Here is a 19008-nt window from a genome sequence, read left to right as displayed (position 1 = left end):
GCAATGGCATCTGCAAACGGTGTCTGCCGTGGTATCTTTTACCTGCAATCGTATTGCCTTCTTCAAAGGTATTTCCACCTCCAGTGATAACTGCATCTGCAAAGGTATCTACATCTCCAGTGGCATCTGCATCTGCAATGCTGTTTGCATTGGTATCTGCATCAGCGATGTTATGGCCAATGGACTGTGCATCTGCAAAGGTATCTGCAGCAGCGTCTGCAATGCTAATTCATTCTGCAGCACCACCTGCAATGGTATTTGTATCTGCAATGGAAGCTGCAACGGTATCTTCATCTGTAAACGGATTCTGCGTCTGCAATGACATCTCCATCCGTAATGGCATCTGCAAAGGTAGCTGCAATGGCATCTGCATCTCCAGTGGTATCTGCATCTCCAGTAGTATGTCCACCTGCAATGCGATCTCTGTTGGTGTTCGCAGCTGAGGGAAGGTGTGGTGTTTTCCCTCAGATGGACAAAAACAAATGATCGGAAAACACAGGAGGGGTTGCAATGCCTGCCAGGTAATAATAAATAAATAAAAGGTCGAGAGAAAGAGAGGTGCTGCGATGACAGATGGTGAATTTCACAACCTACCTCATATCCAGAGGCTCAAGCTGCGCACACTCCGTGCTCCTGTGTGGCAGGCGGCTTTCCGCAGCAATGCTGCTCATCAGGCAGTGTTAAAGACATCAATGCCCAGCTCTCCTGCAGCACGAGCTGCCCACTGAGCCAAAGCACCTGGAGGACAGGGGCAGCGAGGCCACTGGTGCGGCCAAGGCTGCCCACTGGCTATTGGGGCATCCGGGGGGGAGATGGTAGTTTCCTCAAATTGCTTGGAAGAGTGAAGCAATTTGCGATAGGCGCGCTTTTGAGACAGGCACTTCTGGTCTAAGGAGAGTAACCGCAATTAGCCGCTCCCTGACTGCTCACAGTCCTGTTCTACACACAGACCGCTTCAGCAGCAAAGCTGGTTCCAGTCTCGTGCTCTCCCACTGCCTGCGCTCGCAGGGGCGTCAGCCCCATGCGCTTCTTTGGGAGCCCCTGAGCAAACCCAGAAAGTGGGTGAATGTGTCAAAGATGCTGCGCCTCACCCATGAAAACAAAGGGGCCGGCTGGAGCCTCAGAGCTGGCCTAGGGCGTGGAGCCAACGAGAGATGGCTCAGGGACACACCACGGCCAGCGGCAGCGTTTGCTGCATCCAAGCGTCCCCCTCCCAACCCCACAGAGCGGCTCGGTGCTGCCGGTATCTCCTCTTTCCCCCAACTTGCTGCTTGCATGGACCAGATGTGTTGGTTCAGCTGCATCTCCTGGAAGAAAGCAGAGGAGCAAGAAGCCAGAGGCAAGGGGAGAAAGGTCCCCATGGAGTGGAGTCCTTGGAAATCAATGCCTTTGGGGGAGGTTTCTCACGTCAGGACGGGCCAGGAAAACAGATGAAACTGTGGAGTGGGAAGACTCCAGCAGGCAACATCTCGAAGGGGCTGAGCTCTGCCTGCTAGCCAGTTTTACCAGCTCTCCTGACAGCAGTAACAACAGCAGCAGCAACAACAGCTCCCAAAGAGCTGTTTGCAGAGCATAGTCTCCTCTGAACAGACACAAGCATAGCCCTGCCACCTCGACTCCCCCAGGCAGACCCCTCCTGCACCACTCCTGGGAGAGGAGCAAGCTCTGGTCTGGGTGGGGGGCTGGAGGGAAGCGTGTGACACTGGCCAGGAGGTGAGGACCAGCTCCCACAGGGGCACAGTGCCCCCAGGGGTCCCAGGACAGCAAAGCCCCAATCCTGCAGCTGCGGTCCCCCGGGGCATGGCCAGGCTGCACTGTCCCCTTGTGCCACCCCACCTCGGTGGGAGGTCCCCAGCCACTCCCTGTGCATGGAGGGCTGCGGGGGCCCAGGCTCTTGGGGTGCTGGGACCCAGAGACTGGCCTGTGGGACATTCCCTGCTCTGGGAGCAGAACAGACACCCCAAGCGACTCGCTCACATGTGGCTGTCCCTATTGCTGCTCTCAAAAGGGCAGGCAGAAATCCCTCCAGAGGCCAGGACCAACCCCACCTGAACTGCGGTGTCCTGCCCAATGGCTGACAGACTTCCCTGCCTTCCCAGATTCCCCTGGCCCCGCCACCCCAAGCCCCTAGGAGCAGAGAGGGCTTTCCGGCAAGGAAGTAGGGGTGAGAGGGGAAGTTTGCTCATCCAGGGGCTGAAGGCACTGGGACACGTGGGGCTTCTCCACTCGTTGCGCCCCAAGGCAAAGGGTGAGGGGCAGAGCACAGCTGGAGCCAGAGGAGCACAGCTGGAGCTGGGGCTGCCTGACTCATCAGGGGATGGAGGGAGGGAAGGCTGTGGGGAGGGCTGCCCATGACTTTTTCTGGGAATGCTGTCTCAGACCCCAGCCAGCACTAGGGCCGTGCCTCCCCACCCCACTCTTCCCCCGCCTTGTTACGTCTCCTTGTTGCCACCAGCTGGGTTCCCAAGGCTGGGTGGGCCTGGCCCTCAATTGTTCTTGTTTGTAATCCCTGCCATTGAAGACAAAAGTAGTCAGGAGCGGTTTGGTCAACAAAAAGTGAAACAATAATGATCTATTTTCAAGGTTGTCCCCTCCATACAGTCTCATGTGGTTAGCTAATCGAGCTTAGAAATCAGATGGGTGCTCTGCCGACCCTTACTGACATTCCCTCACTTTACTCCAATTTGTTGTTTTCCATCCTCCTCACTCCAGGGATTCTAAAAGTCTGTCTCCACATTGTCTCAAGGTGTTCCTCCCTGCTTCCGTACTATGATCCCATCCTGGGTCGGCCATCGGCCGCAGTCTTCTCCCAGCGGCTTCTGCAGCCCATCTTTGACTATGCTCTGGATTCGTATACGCTCATCTGGGGCAAACACTGATTCAAATAACTGTTGGACGTCTGCCCAAGTTGGATCGTATGCTCTGAGGATACCCCAAATGGTCTTGACTGCCTTTTCGGGGTCATCTCTGAGCCTGGGCGTCTGTTGTTGCCGTAACACTAAATCATTAGGGCTAAAAGCAACGCAAACAGTTCCAAAAGTCAGATGTCTGGGAACCTGCTCGGGTTCTACTACAGCTGGTTTTAGAGGAGCCCTCCAGTGCTCAGCGCTGTACCTACCCCCATGCTCAGCATTGTCTCTCTCCCCACGCTCAGAGCCATACCCCTCCACCATGCCTGGCACCCTTCTCATCCCATCATCAGTGCTGTCCCCATCCCCGTGCTCGGCACTGGCCCTGGCCCGGTGCTTGGCCCTGGCCTCCACGCTCTATGCGAGCCCTGACCCTCAGCTCGGCCCTGGCCCCACGCTGACCTCGGTGAGGTCCCCAGCCCCATCCTCAGCAGCACCCATGTCCAACGCTGGCATGGTTTAACCCTGGTAGGCAGCTAAGCCCCACACAGCCGCTCACTCACTCACTCTTCCCCGCAGTGGGATGGGGGAGAGAATCAGAAGGGTAAAAATGCAAAAGCTCACGGGTTGAGATAAAGACAGTTTAATAAGGAAAACAAAACCAAACAGAACAAAGAAAACAAGGGATGCAAAAACCCACAATTGCTCACCACCGGCTGACCAATGCCTAGCCAGCCTGGGAGCAACAACAGCTCGCAATTTTATTGCTGAGCAGATATCATAAGCTATGGGATATGCCTTTGGTCAGTTGGGGTCAGCTGTCCTGGCTGTGTCCCCTCCCAACGTCTTGTGTACCCCCAGCCTACTCGCTGGCGGGGCTGAGTGAGAAGCAGAAAAGGCCTTCACACTGTGCACGCGCTGTTCAGCCATAGCTAAAACATCAGTGTGTTACCGACACTGTTTTGGTCACAAATCCAAAACATGGCACCATACAAGCTACTATAAAGAAAGTTAACTCCATCCCATCCAAAACCAGTACACATGCTCAGCGCTGTCATCAACTCCACACTCAATGAGATCCCCGTCTCTGTGCTTGGTGCCGCCCCGTCACATGCTTGCAATGTCGCCAAACCCCAAACTTTTCAAGGTCCCCACCCCTTGCTCGGTGCATCCCAGTCCCCACTCTTAGTGCTGTCCACACCCCATGCAGTTGGCCCCGTGCCCCTTCCTGTGCTCCTCACGCCCTTTAGGCGTGCCTGCGATCGACAAGGTCCCTGTCAACACATGCAAGGCCACCCTTCACAGAAGCCCAGAATGGCTGAGGTTGGAGGGCACCTCTGGAGACCATCTAGTCCAAGTGCCTGCTCAGGCAGGGTCCCCTGGAGCAGGCTGCCCAGTCTCCAAGGCTGGAGGCTCCACAGCCTCTCTGGGCGACCTGTGCCAGAACTGCAGCCCCGTACGGGTGCAAGAGCAGCCGGCCCCCTGACTCGGGTGCTGAGGGCTCGGCCCCGGCTTCAGCAGTTCACACCCACCCCTGTCAGGCGGTGGCCATGTCACAGGCGGTGGCAGGTAGCCGAGGGCACCCTTGCCCATATTGGGGGCACACGCAGATTGATGGTGGCGATGCCACAGCGGCCATTGTGACCCATCGCCAAGGCCTGGATAAAGGGCTGCTGGGCTCCGGCTGTGCGTCAGTGCGACCTGGTGAGGTAAGGAGAGGGCAGGGAGGAAGGGGCTTGCCCGGGGCTGCCAAGGGAGGAGGGGAGCCTCACACCTCAGGGCTCCAGGGCCTGTGCGGCAAGCTCACCAAGTCCCACTGCTCCCTCAGGGCTGGCAGAGGAGCGTCCGGAGGAGAAACCCTGGCACTGCTGGGGCAGAGGTTCTCCAACCGCTCGCTGTCGACGTGCACCATGTTCGCAATGAAGCAGCAGGACCCTGACTCGAGGGAGCAAGGTGAGAGAGAAGTATCCCTCCCCACAGCTCCCCGTGGCTGGCAGAGAGGTTGTTGGGGCAGTCTGCGTGTGGCCAAGACCAGTGGCAGGGGAAGGCAGGAGCTCCCCAACCGCCCCGGGGCAGGGTCCCTCCTCTCCTCAGCAAGCGGGGCCCAGGCTGGGCTGTGGGCACCTGCTGGGGCACCCGTGCCTGCCATGCCCCCTTCTTCTCCTCCAAAGGCCCCAGCCCTGCCCTTCAGCCAGCTAGGCAGGGACAGAGCGGGGCCTTGGAGGCGATCCCACAGGGACATTTACCCCAGCCCCGCAGAGGTGCTCATTCCCAGTGGCATTTGCTCTCTCCCCCGCAGCGTGCATGCTGTGTCACCGGGCAGAGGCTGACCCGGCCATCTGTGGGTGCAAAAAGGCGAAGAAAGGGCTCTGTGCCCACACGTATTGCCTGGTGAGTTCTCCTGGGGCTCCCTCCAGCTTTCTGCCAGGGATGATCCCTTCCTTGCTGACCTAATGAGCTCCTGGCCTTCTCTGCTCTGCAGTTTCTTGCCAGCGGGCTTTTTCCACAAGAGAGCAGGAATGGGTTTCTCGTTGAGGACACCAGACGCGCAATCCAGGAGGCAGCCCAGAAGGTAAGGACCGGGCAAGAGCAGGGAGTTTTGCACCAGGAGAGGCTTGCGGGAGCTCCTCCTGGACCCCAAGAAAGAAATCCCAGCCCTTCCACCAGCTCTGGGACAAACGCCTGCTCCCAGCAGCTCCACAGAGGCTCCGGCACAGGCAAAAGCCTCCTGTGCCAGGCAGATCTGCAGCGTGCAAGCCAGCAGCGCCCACAGCCTGCGCCCTGCCCAGAGGCCTGGAGCCAGCCACGCGGCTCTGAGCCTGCCACTGAGGGGGCTGCTGTGCTCTTTCCAGCGCTGCTTCGTTTGCGGCGAGACAGGTGCCACCATCACCTGCCGGGATAAGGGGTGCAACCGCAGCTTCCATCTCCCCTGCGCCTCAGAGGGTGAATGTGTCACCCAGTTCTTCGGGCTGTACAGGTAAGGGCTGCTGGCCCTCGTGCAGGAGCCTCCTCGTCTTCAAGCCCCCTCCTGCCAGCAAGTGAGGAACCCACAGGGACACTTCCCAGCAGCCTGCCACAGCCAGAGCCAGAGCCCAGACAGGGTGTGGGGCTCCTTCACTCCTCCTCTGCCCTCCTCGCCATCGCCGGGGAAGGACTCAGCACTTCTCACTTCACCTCGCCCATCCCTTCCATCTGCCCCCCAGGTCCTTCTGCTGGCAGCACCGCCCAGAGCAGGCAGTGCAGGCCAGTCCAGGGCAGAACAGCACCTGCATCATCTGCCTGGGCCTCGTGGAGGACAAAAAGTCCTACCACACCATGGTGTGCCCAGCATGCCAACGCGCCTGGTTCCACCGGAGCTGCATCCAGAAACAGGCTATCCACGCTGGCGCCTGCTTCCGCTGCTTGCGTTGCCAAAACAAAGATCAGTTCGTGATGGAAATGCTCGCCATGGGGATTCGAATCTCCAAGAGGTTGGTTTTGCTCTTCCTAACTCATAAGATGTCAGGCGCAAGCGCGGTGCCAGGCCAGGGACTGCCCTGGCAAGCCTGGCCTTCTGCTGGCCCCCAGAGGACTCTTGTCCTCTGCTTCATGGAGGAGCTGGAAACGGGATGGGGGCAGAAGAGCAGGCACAGCCTGGAGCTGCCTGATGCTGGGGTAGCAGGGGCTCAACACTTTCCCTTCCTTCTGCAGCAGACAACCATCATGGGACAGTGACCGAGCATTCGGACTGATATATCAGAGGCACATCTGCTGCAATGCCAGCAAGTGCCTTTGTCTGGGAGGCAGGGAGCAGGCAGAGGAAGAGGGGTAAGTTGCCAAAGCAGCAATCCAGGGCTCTGAATGGGATCTCTGTCTCCCCACGTGCTTGGGGAGGAACGACTAAGAACAAGGGCTCTGCCGGGCAATCCCTTGCTTGCGTCACTTTGTCCTCACAACCAGCAACCCGTTTGCTTCCCCAGGTCCTGGCAACTGCTCCTGTGCAGCTCCTGCGCTGTCAAAGGCATCCACCTACGCTGCTCCTACTTGAGGAACAGTGCAACCACCTGGGAGTGCGACTGCTGTGCTGGCCTGGGCACTGGTAAGAGGCAAAGCACCCCAGTGCCCTGCGCTGGGGCCAGTGTCCAGGCTAGGCCTGGTAGCAGGGGCTTAGGGTGGGCTTGGCTCCAGGAGGGCTGTGGGCACCACGATGGCCTCTCCTGCCCCAGGGCTGGCTAGCCACGCTGCTGACCTTCCTGCCTCCCCTCACAGCCTCCAGTGACAATTCAGAGCTTGCCGGCCCCAGCACCGCCAGCCAGACAGCATCAGGGCTCTCCCACCGTTCCCTGGTGCCTGAGAGCAGCAGGCCCAGCACCATCACCCAGGCACCACTGGGGCCATCCTGCAGCTCCCCAGTGCCTGAAAGCAGCAGCCGCTCCAGCCACCCTGGGCCAGACCGGATCCGACACCGCTCACGGTTACAACGGCGGGCGCAAAAGCCATACAGCCGGCCTGCGAAACACTGCAGGAACAGCTGTGTGCCAGCCCCAAGTGCTGAGCCCAGCAGCCCCAGCACCGCCTGGCAGATGACATCGGGGCTGTTCCTTGCCACTCGGGCACTCGAGAGGAGCCTCTCCAGCTCCGCCAGGCAGGCAGCATCGGGGCTGTCCCATGGCACTCTGGTGCCTGAAAGCAGCAGCCGCTCCAGCCACCCTGGGCCAGACCGGATCCGACACCGCTCACGGTTACAACGGCGGGCGCAAAAGCCATACAGCCGGCCTGCGAAACACTGCAGGAACAGCTGTGTGCCAGCCCCAAGCGCTGAGCCCAGCAGCCCCAGCACCGCCTGGCAGACGACGTCGGGGCTGTTCCTTGCCACTCGGGCACTCGAGAGGAGCCTCTCCAGCTCCGCCAGGCAGGCAGCATCGGGGCTGTCCCATGGCGCTCTGGTGCCTGAAAGCAGCAGCCGCTCCAGCCACCCTGGGCCACACCGGATCTGACACCGCTCACGGTTACAACGGCGGGTGCAAAAACCGTACAGCTGGCCTGGAAGACACTGGTGACCAGTCATGCGCCAGCCCCAAGTGCTGGCCCCCGTCCCCCAGCACAATAAAGTTGGCTGCTCATCTAATCTGCACTGGGACATCCCACGCTCATTTGTCAGTCATCCTCCTCTGCCTTTCTTGAGGGCAGCGTTAGGGGACGGGACTGGGGGGCTGTCTTCTCCCCCAGGGTTGGCAGCGTCTTTCCCAGACCTTCCTCCCTACGGGCTGGCCTTGCCAGCCGCCCAGCACCTTGGCCATGTGCTTCAGACCTTGCTGGCCCCGGGAGGCTGCTGTTCAGTGTCACTCCAGAGCAGCACTTTCCCCCGGTGGGATGTTCACACACACACCCCTGAGCCCCGTCTGCACCCACAGTCTCTGCCCCTTCCCCACTCCCCTGAGACAGCTCTTCCCCACCTCCGGGCGCAGCGCCGCCATGCCCCAGGGCACTCCCTGCCCCAGGGAGGGCAGCCTTGCCCACGATGCCCTGACTGGGCCCCAGCGCCTTGGCCTGTCCCGAGGAGCAGCAGTAGTGCAGCCGGGCTGGTGGTGAGGCTGCCGCCAGACTTGGGCCACCCCGGGCTCCCTGCTCCGGCCTCCATTCCCTGTATGGCATGGCCTCAGCCCACTGGGCTCAGGGCGGCTGCGCCCCGCTGGGCCGGCAGTGCTGTCAGTTTTGGGGGGTGCTGCCTGGTCTGGGAGAAGGTGCCCGGTTTGGGGTGTTTCTGTGTTTGGCGGTTCTTTCTGGACTTGGGGGACTTGCTGCACTACTGCTTGCTGGGGTAGCCACGGAGGAAAGAGGCTTTAGGAAATCCCTTCCCAAGTCCAGCTGAAGCTCAAGAGGTTTTCTGCCACTGGAGTTGCTGTGGCACTTACATCCCTTGGCAAGGTCTCCAACTTTTCTTGGGTTCCCCTTAGTTTCTGCTCTGGATGAGATTGTTGGCAAGCACTGAATTCACGCAACCTGTGCTCCTGTTGAATCGTCTTGTTGCTTTTTGTCACAAAGCACTTTGTCAGACAACTGTCTAGTGAACGAGGCTTATAGCGATGGTTCGCCTCCTGGATATTCAGAAACAGGAGAGGGATGGAAGTTAACATTTTTAAGCTGGATGGGAACAGCAGCTTGACTTTATTAAAAGTCTTGGCACATGTCAGATCAGCTCTGATAGCATCCTCTGCCTTCTAGCGATACTGGGTAAGATCACGAATCTTTAGTCTCGTGCTAGGTTTTCACCTGCAAACACTTCCGTGTACTTCTTCCTGCGTCTGCTTTTGTTCCTATAAAACCGACAGCTGGTCTCTGGGTCTTTTGCTTTGTAGTCAATGATATTATTTTGTAGTTTAGTTCATCTGCATTTCTCTCTTTCTCTCTCACTCCCTCTCTGTTTTGGAGAGCTGAATAATCTAATGACCTGTTAAAGAGAAGATTAACCAGGTGCATATTCCTGTACTAAAGAACACAATGTAGGAGAGAAAGGCACAAGTGTCTCATCAGGACACACGTAAAAATGCAATGTCTTTGCCAGTGGTGGTTGCTGGAGCCCTGTGCTAGCTCAGTGCTTCGAGCTCAAACTCGGTGCAAAGGTTGCCTGCGAGTTTCTTGCTTGGTTCTGCCTGTGCCTTGCATTGGTGGGGGGTCTGTGTGGTTGGCTGGAGTGTGGCTTCATGCCTTAGCTGGTAGGCTGATTTGTCTGCCTTGGGAAGATTTTGAGCTGTTGGACAGGTGGGACTGAGAGCAGGGAAGGCACCTGCCTTTGGGCTCTTGTGTGATTTCGTTAGTGCAAGGACGCTGACTACTTTTTGGCTTATCCCTGTGGTTCAGTCCAGGTACATCAGCCTCCAAGAAAGGGAGAAGTCTAAAGGCAGCATCCTCCCCAGCAAGTTTGGTTCTAGGCCTCCCGCGATGGCCAGGAGGGCAGTGCTGTCCCCGGGCAGAAAAGCAGCTGCAGAAAGTGCTGGGATGTGACCGCCCCAGGATGCTGTCACCTGCCAGCCTTACACTGAGCGGACAAGTGAAATTCTTTCCCAGGGGCTCTAATTCCTGCAGGAAATACCTACCGGTGCTGTGGAGTGTGCTGGGTCCCCTTTCTTGTCTGCTTTCCAAGTACGTTCAGATGAGCACCCAAGTGCACATGAAAAATGAATTTCTCAGATCACCTGCCTGCATAGTCCTGAAGCTGTATATTCAGCTGCATCAGACAGAAGGATCTACGCTGGAAGTGCCTGTGCAGTAACCCAGACTGGAAGAAAGCCACCACCAGCTAGCTTATCTGACCAGCTACAGCTCACTGACGTAGCTTAGCGTGGCAAGTGGTTTGGAGAATTGCTGGTGGCAGATAGGTAGGAGTTAAAGGAGTTGACAAGTTGCAGAATACTTTTCGCTAATGGACACGTATGAAGGATTGGCCACCTCTTGCCTTACATGCCAAGAGCAGAAAAGGCGGCTGTGGCTTTCACATCTATTATTCATATAGACTTAATTGACTCAGCTGCGCGCATGGAAACGGCTACAGCTTGCCCTGCACTTTGAAAAAGCTATTTGGCTTTCCTGGCTCCTGCTTTCAGGAGTGACTTATGATTTCAGAAATGTCTGCCACTAAACAGGGAGCATGCAAAACTGCCGGGCTGGTAGAGACGTGGGTTGATATCCGCCAAACATCAGCTCTGTCAAGGTATATTTAACTGAGCCCTGAGGCATGCAAGTCTCCAGTCTCATTGGAGAATTTGGTGGATCTTTTTTCCCATTACTGTTTGGCCATAGTTTCTGCCTGCCACCCTGATTTTATCTGGCATTACAGTAAGCTAACCGTGCAGTCCCCAGTCATGCACATGGTGCCTGTGGCCTGTAAAGGAGTCACCCAGCTGCTTGCGCGCTCTTTGCTCCCTGAAATACTGTCTTTTCTGCTGCTTTCTCTGTGTAACACTACAAAGTTAGGTAACATTGGTTTCCCTGGAAAACGCTGTGGACAAGTCTACAGGCCTGCTGAGCCCAGCCTTAGGACCTGACCCGCTGGCCGTGGAGCTGGTGATGTTGGAGGTGTCTGAGGAGAGAACTCGAGCAGGGTCTGGTTGCTGGGGCGTGGTGCGACCTGCCCATCTGAGCACACTCAGCACACTGACATTTCTGGTGTCCACGTGGATGGGACAGCAGAACTGACCCTAGACTGCTCTTCCAGACACGTTTAGATATAGCCCATGGGAATCTGGAGAACTAGTGTACCTGTGAGGTCAGAGATACTACATTTGACTCATGAGCAAAAGCAAAAAAGACGCATTGGTATTTCAACCATTTAGTTTTAAGTACTGTAGTTAGACAAATACCTGTCATCAAAGACTCACCATCCACTCCAATCTTTCAGTCTCTTTCACCAGTAGGTTCCTGAGGCAACACTTGAGAAGACAGGCCTTGTTTTACTTACTGAATTTCTTCATCCAGAAAGCAAAAAGGATGTAGAACTCCCCCTAAGCATCCTTCTCATCTCAAAGACAGAGAAAGGTATTTTGAAATGTATTCATGCAATATTTATATACTATAGACACAGTATGTGCTTCTTGCTTTTTTAAAATACTGAAATAATGAAATACTGATTTCATCATTTTCTTGGAAAATGGAATTTTCAAAGGACTGGGGCGATCAATAAATTAGGAAGAATTAAAAGCAAGGTCAAGGTTAACAGTATGGCGATGTAAAGAGAAAGCGGTTAAGCTTTGCAGACTGTCAACAAAGGGGAGGAACACCTTTGGAAAATATCTAAACTCGTTGTGGCTGAATACAGCGGATCCCATTAAGGCTGACGTGCAGTCTGACTCCCGAGGATCTTCTCAGAGCATGTCAGAAGACACAAAGCACAGACCGCAAAGCCAGTCTCACCACAACTCTGCTCTGCAGCTGCAACTGATGGGTACGGGAGCCAGGCAGAAAAGGCTTTCCCTTTCATCACAGGCTGCCTGGCTGGACTTTATGAGCACCTCCTCCCAGTGCTCCTCCTCCTGTGCCAAGCACCCTGTACCACCCAGTCTGGCGGCTGACCTGAGCGCCTGTGTGCTCCCATACACAGTGCTGCCTCCAAAAATAGGTCCACCCTTCTCCACTTCTGCTCCCTCCACACAGGTGTAGAAGGAGGAAATGTAATAGTTTGCAGACTCAGCAATTCATTGGCAACGGCTGTATGTGACGGGGATGCAGCTTTCGCAAGTATTTTGCTCTGCACGAGAGGGAACCACCCCAGTGTACGCAGGCAAAAGGCTCACATGCCGAGTAAAGCTGGGTTTGTTTTTTTTAAAAAGTTTCATTTTCTGTCTTGTGACCCATTTGACAAAACAGACCCACGACTTGCCAAGAGAGGTGCTGAAGTCTGTTTGTTCTGGCAGTGTTTTGGCCAGAACCCCTTCCAAGCCAAAAAGCAGTGTTTTCCACTTCACTGCACCAGGATGAGCCTGGGTTGGTCAGTTTTGCTGCGCTCTTGACTCGGCGGGGGTCACAGCTGCTCCTCACACCCCGCAGGTCAGTCTCTGGGGGCAGCGCGCTGCCGCGGCTCTCCCATGCCAGGGCAGCTCCCAAGAGAAGCCCAACCGGGCAGGATCAGCATTCCCCACGCCGGTGCCACCCAGCCTCGGCGCAGCACCTGCCTGCGCCAGGAAACACGGAACCAGCGTTGGAGAGGGCTGCTCCCAGCCGTGTGGGCCGCCCCAGTGCTGCGGAGAGCCAGCCACGATGCCCCGACAGGGCCATGACGTGAGGGGCCTCCACTGCACATGGCGCTGCTGGGGGGCAGGAGGGGACAGTCTCAGTGTCCCTCCCCTCTGGGAGCCCCGCCCTCCCAAGGTGGCATGTGGGGGTGGGGCGGGCCGGGGGCAGTGCTTGGGGGAGGGGCAGTGCGCCAGGGCCGTGGCTGCGGTGGGGAGGCTCGGCTGTGAGGTCACAGTGCCCCACTGTGTCACACCATGATGTGCAGTGCTGTGCCGCGGGCACCGCTCCAGCAGTGCCAGCAGCGGCAGCAGCAGCGGCAGCAGCAGCAGCAGCAGCAGCAGCGGCATGGTGCGGGCGCCAGGGGCCATGGCCCCCGCCCGCCTCCTTATCCTCTTCCTGGTGGCCCTGCGAGCCCAGGATGTCACGGCTGCTCCGTGGCGAGCACGGGGATTAGGTAGGTGGGCAGGCGAGGGCCAGCACCCAGTCCTGGCAGTGTGGCACAGCACCCACAGCAGGGCTGGGGTCTTGGTGGGGCAGGGCCAGGTGGGCCGGGGCCAGCTCCGCGGGCAGCAGGAGGCAGATGCCCCGTGGGGAGGCGCAGGGGCTGCAGCTGCTGGGAGGGCATTTTTCAGGTGAACGGTGGGGCTGGGAGCAGGGCCGTGGGGTGAGAAACCGTCCCGAGAGCTACCCCTGTGCCGCCCTGCCCGGGGGCAGCCTTCCCCCGGCCTGTGTGTTGGGGCCAGAGCAGCACCGCACGGGTCAGGCAATAGCCCATGGGAGCGCTTCCCTCCCAGGCTGGTCACAGCCATGCCTGGGGCCGTGGCTCTGCTGCTCCCCGGCTGGATCCCAGCTTTCAGCCTTGGGGACGTCCGTCCTTGGGAGATGTCTGCTCAGGAAAACAGGAGCATTCCTGCTCTAGCCCTGCAGTGCTCTCCTTGGGCGAACCCAGGTCCTCATGGGACACACAGCCCCGGCCCACAGCCCGGGGAACAGACGGGGCAGTGCTGGTGCAGCCTCTCACTGGCCAGAGGGCTCTTCTCCATGAGACGTGTGAATGATCATTTTTTTCTTCCAGTGCTTTCATGTGGGCTTCTTTTGTGCACGGAAGAGATTGCCCAATAAGAAATCCCCCAGGGGCCGTATGGATGTCCATCCGGTCCTTGAGGGGTGTTGCACATGGCTTGGAAACAGTATTTTGAGAGCTGCCAGGTGCCAGCAAACAGGTCACCCAGGCCCCTCTGCAGCTTTGAAAATCTCCACCCATGTCTGGGTCCCACGTCATTACCTGACCCCCCTCCAGTCACTGCAGGTCACTGAGAAAGAACTAGATCACAACATCTAATGGAAATATGCTTCATTACAGCTGTGCCTGTAGCCGATGGCCACCCGACTTCGCAGCCGGATCTTGTCCGGGAGCCTCAGGGTGATCCCACAGGTATGTCACGTGAATGAGTGAGCATTTAGGTTTTAATATTCATTCACATGAAATTCAACTCAATACTTTCTTGGCCGATGCTCCGACACGCAGAAGAGCAGAGAGGGAATGGGTTGGGCTCAGTGATGTGCCCCAGGGCGCTCTGCCTTGCAAAGCGTTCTTTCCCAGCCTCTCCGACCCTGCGCCGCTTCCAGTGCCTGCTGCAAAGCCAGCGGGCTTGTTAGGGTTGAGTTTAGAGCTGGTGCGAGCTCCAGGGAGTCCTTTCTCCCGACAGCTCCGTCCATGGTTTGTTTTGGCTCAGCATGGTCCAGGCACCGAGTAACTCTCTGCACGATGCTCCTGACTGGAAGCAAGAGACGAGTGCCATGGAGCAATCCCGTGTTTGAACTGCATTCACTGCCATTCAGATCTGAAGAAGTCTATGGAAATATTTCACGGGAGCTTCTCTGTTCTGTTTGTTTACAGACGTGGCTGGAGGCAATGGATATCCAGCTTCCCAGCTGGGTTCCAGGGCTGACACGCAGGGAGATCGCATGGGTACGTCATGGCTTTTTACTTCCTTTGAGGGCTGCCAGCTCAATGCCCAAATGGGAGCAAGGCATCTCTTGCAGGTGTGAGAATATAGGCCTGCATCGTGTTTGCCATGTCGTTACGTGATCCCCTTATACGTTCTGCTATTCAGTTATGACGGTGTATATCACAATGTATGATGGAAACTTCTCGTGGGTGTTTGGTTGCAGATGTGGGTACAGGGAGGGCTTTTCCAGTTTCTCGACTGGATCCCGCACTGGAGCTCACCTGGCATCCGAGGGGTGAGTAGTCAGTCTTGACTGACTTCACAGACTAAGCACTCATTTTCAATATTTTATTCGTGAGAAATTTAACTTTATCCTCTCTGTTAAGGTCCTCAAAGAGCAAAGTATAAAGCTGAAATAGGAAAAGCTTCCCAGCAGTCATCAGAAGCCTTAAAGGAAATCCTGAAGGAATTGGACAAAGCAGCACATGGTGGGTATACATCACTCTTAACCAGAAGACTTGGGAAGCTGAGATTTTAGATGCGTGTATGGACAAGCCGTAGCCTACACAGCAGGAAGGGATCGAGCAGAGCCTCACTGCGGTGACACTCAGTTTCACGCCTTGCAGGCGCTGGCGGGCTGTAGAGATGGTCCAGAGTCTCTGCTGCCAGTTGTGGTTCAAGCTGAGTCCCAGGGACAGCTGCTGCCCCAGTTGTAGCGTTACTGGTCAGAGCTATTCTGGGCAGACATTGGCATCCAGCTGGCAGGAACTGGCGGTGCTCACGCCTTGAGTGTGTGAGGGACTTGCCGAGGAGCCAATTCCTGATAAGCCATGAGCGGGCCAGCACCCTGCCAGTCGCCAGAGGGGAGTGCCCTTGGGCGGCGGAGAGGATGCGCAGGGAGCTTGGGGTCGCTGAGACTGGCAGACTTTGCCTGGGCTGCAGGTATCCCCTGGCCAGGATCGGAGCACCCTGGCTTCACAGCCTGGTCCAGCCCCGTTGTTCTCCTTGATGCCCGAGGACTCTCGGTGACACCTCGGGGTCAGGGACAGGTGAAAGCTGGACACCCAGCTTGAGGCCAGACACCTAACTTGAAGGCAGCTAAAAGGAAGGGCTGTGAATCCATTCTCGGGTGGTTTGGCTGTCTGTTTCTAGTTGTGTTTTAGATAACTTGGTTGTGGTTTTCCTCTTGTGGGGGGGGACTGTGGGCTCTTCGCTGCCACTTGCGAAAGTGCCCAGAAGATGGTTTCAAGAGCTTGCAGTTCAGTCCACCATGTGTGTCTGTCACCCTTCCCGCGTGATGGAGTTGGCACGACGGGAAGTGCTTCTCAGAAGGGCTCTTTCCCCAGCTGAACTGGCTACAGCCTCTTCCTGTCCTCTCCGAAGGAAGTCATTTACCGTCATCTCGCCGTTTGCCAAAAATGCACTCAGGGGAATGTGAACAAGATCACATGCAATCTCCTAGTCTCTCAGCAGGTCAGGATTTGCTGCCTACTGGTAAACTGGAAAGTGTCTAGCGCTTAAGTTTTTCTCCACGAATGACACATTGTTTGGGCTAGTGACTAGGTGCACCCCCAAATGCCCAGGCTTTGTTTCTAAGCGTTACTAATGTATTTTGAGAAGTATTGCCTCCTGAAGATATCATGTTCCTCATGAGGAACGGTTCCTTCTGATTGAACTGACCTACTTTCTTTCTAAAGAGATGGACCGTGAGACTGTGGAGAAGGAGGCGCTTCAGGAAGGAGGCAGTCACACAGTGCCAGTCTCTGATGAAACAATGAGGGCAATTCAATCAACAGGCGTACCAGGTAATTGCTGTCCTTTGGTCATCCAGTGTCATCAGTCAAAATCACTGTGTGTCTGCCGGCTCTTCCCCTGGTGCCCGCTACCGCACATCGTGTCAGCAGCCAAACTATTAGGACAGAGTGAGTGCCCTAAAAGAAGCCAGCAACGGCTTTCCGAGGATGACTGTCATCTCTGGGGTGTGGAGGTTATTGCCAGCAGTGTGCCAGAGAGACACTCACTGGTCACCCTCTGTGGCTGCGGTGAGATGCTCACCACCCACCACACCCAGTTCACAGGAATTTCAGAACTTTGCCATTTGGGGAATGAGGCCATCCGAACCCCGCTCAGCAGATGATGGGAGATACGACTCTTAATCGAATGTACCTCCCGCCATACCTGCATCCCAGAGCTTGCCATGAGTCCCCCTAGGCACAACAGAGGGGGATCCCTCCTGTGAACTGAGGTCCAAAGGGATGCGCCGACAGACCGGGCACGGCTTAGAGGGAACCTGCGCCGTCCTTCTGCATCCTCTGTGCCTGAGCCACGCTGAGGCTTTACCTTTCTTTGATTCTTGGCAGTGCTGTCCAACCCCGGGAAAGCCCACCACGCCAGGATATACGAATTTTTTCGAAAGAGTCCAGGTACTGAGCAGTCTTGCAGGGGGGCATAAGTGGGAGACAAGTCCTGAAAACCAGAGCCATGCAAGCAGTGCCCACGCTGGAGAAAAGGCAAAGAGGGAGAGCAAGGTTCAGGTGTCTCCCGAGAGGGCCTGACTGCGTCCCCTCGGGGTGTGGGTGCTGGGGGTGGTACTCCCCGATGCAGGGATGGGTTTTGTCTGTCTCACTCAAAGGGGCAACTGGTCAAACAGCTGCGCTCCCCCACGTGCTCATGAGTTCTGTTCAGTGGGACAGCTTGTCCCAAAGGCTCAGAGAGAGCCTCCAGGCAGCAGCACTAGCAAGCCTCGGAGAGGGAAGGTGGGCGAGCGCCAAAGAAATTGTGCGCAAATGTGAAGGATCACCAAGAAGGGCAGGCAAACCCATGACACTGGGAAAACTGGATTACGGCCATCCCAGAGTATAAGCAAAGCTGAGAGGAGAAAGAGAGGCTCCCGAGTGCATTGATTTGCAATGGCTTGGGGGGTTTCCTTTGCTTCCACTGAAACCAAGGAAACGTTGCAGCCCCAGGATGTTCACTCGTTCAGAGATGCTAACAAAGCAAGAAGGAACATTTCCTGGCAATGATGTCAGACCTCCTGTGAGATTAGCAGTAGGGTGCAGGACACACTAACATACAGAATTGTTCCTTCAGGTGTGGATGGCAAGAGAAACGCAAATGCTATGGATCCTAAAGACTTCCAGAAGTACTGCATAGAAGGCGCCGTGGCGATCTTGGGCTCCGTGCTGTTTGGGATGATATTGTGTGGTGTGATCTGTCTGTGGAGGAAGAGAAGACAGTGAGTTGTTGGGGGGGGTGGGGCGGTATTGCCAAGCTTCTGTATTAGATGGCTGCTATTAGCCATGAAGCATTTAGAGGTAGGGTATTCTGGAGTGCTGAGTTAGTTACTGGCCAAACTCTACTGAGATTTCTGCTGTGAGATGTTTTAACTGGCCTCTGAATTCGTGGGCACTCTTTTCTGAAACCCGTTCTTACTACTGCAAGTGTTAGTTAAAAGTGACCCTGCCTCGACAAGAGCAGACCCAGCGACAGACGTAGGCAGAGCAAGGTCAGGAAGAAGAACAACAAGGCATGACATTGCCATGGAAAGTGAGAAGCGCAATAGCGACATCTCCCTACCAGTGAATCTTCCAGCAGAAATCACCCTGTTAGGTGATGCCGTAAATCCCGGATATTCACCTTGGCCAAGGTGCCCCAGCAACTCAGACCGTAGTGAGGAACCTTCCCAGCTATCGGCCTTAACTTTGGAGAAAGAGAGTCAGTCTGTCCCGACTGCACCTGAACACTGCCAGCGTGCCTGTTCTCGGCACAGGCAGGGGTTTTTTCTGTGCAGGGGTATGTATCTCTTTGGCTACGTATTCTGAAGAGAGGATGGAGAGCACCTCACCAGAGAGCTGAAGCTGTCCCCTTGTCTGGTCAGGGATGGGCAGGGGAGCCGAGTGCTGGTCTCTGCCAGGCACGCTGAGAAAGGAGAACAGGAGGCTCTCCTGGCCCTGCAGTGCCGTGCCCAGCTTTGGTCCCCTCGGTGTGTCGGGGTCAGGTCTCCTTCCCGGCACGTGCAGAGCAGTCAGGTCAGGATGGTCAGGGCTGAGAGGAGACGAACCACAGGCAGGCGAGCAGAGCCTCAGCCGCGGGGGTGCAGGGCGCCTCGTTTTCTGCACAGAGCTCTCCGTGCCCACAGCTCCCACGTGCGGCCGGGGGCCCACACCCCACTGGGCGCCCAGCGCTGCCCTGCAGCCTTGCACCCACCCGGCACCACAGCCGCAGCGGGGCCTCAGCAGCCTCCTCTCTCCGCAGGCGCCTCTCGGCAGCTTCGAGAGCCCACTCCGACACCAGCAGCTACCCCTCGCACCTGGACAGATGGACTGCCCGCTCCAGCAGCCCTGAGGGCTGGACCCAACACCAGGAGCCATCACCTGTGCCTGGAAAACCGTCTCGCCTGCCACAGAGCACCAGGCGACCGACCACCGCCAGCCCGGACAGCCGCCCGGCCCGCCCGCCCCCCCACCCCGGCCCGCATGGCTGTCCAACTCAGCCAGCCA

General features: G+C 56.8%; 1 protein-coding gene across 1 annotated transcript; it reads left to right on the top strand.

Annotated features, from left to right (window-relative positions):
* Positions 1-4768: 4768 nt before the first annotated feature.
* Positions 4769-17744, top strand: LOC127027996 (PHD finger protein 7-like; the record flags this gene model as incomplete). The annotated part of the gene is made up of 15 exons (XM_050913829.1): positions 4769-4802; positions 5149-5240; positions 5332-5421; positions 5702-5826; positions 6053-6319; positions 6543-6656; positions 6809-6927; positions 7098-7147; positions 7211-7376; positions 13921-13992; positions 14458-14529; positions 14896-14997; positions 16207-16314; positions 16870-16932; positions 17600-17744. Coding segments are annotated over exons 1-15 (1619 nt in total), but the record flags the coding sequence as incomplete, so codon positions are not given.
* Between the last annotated feature and the right edge of the window lie 1264 nt (positions 17745-19008).

Source organism: Gymnogyps californianus, unplaced genomic scaffold (genome assembly GCF_018139145.2).
Source record: "Gymnogyps californianus isolate 813 unplaced genomic scaffold, ASM1813914v2 HiC_scaffold_125, whole genome shotgun sequence".
NCBI lineage: Eukaryota > Metazoa > Chordata > Aves > Accipitriformes > Cathartidae > Gymnogyps > Gymnogyps californianus.
This window is presented reverse-complemented; position numbering and strand designations above follow the sequence as displayed.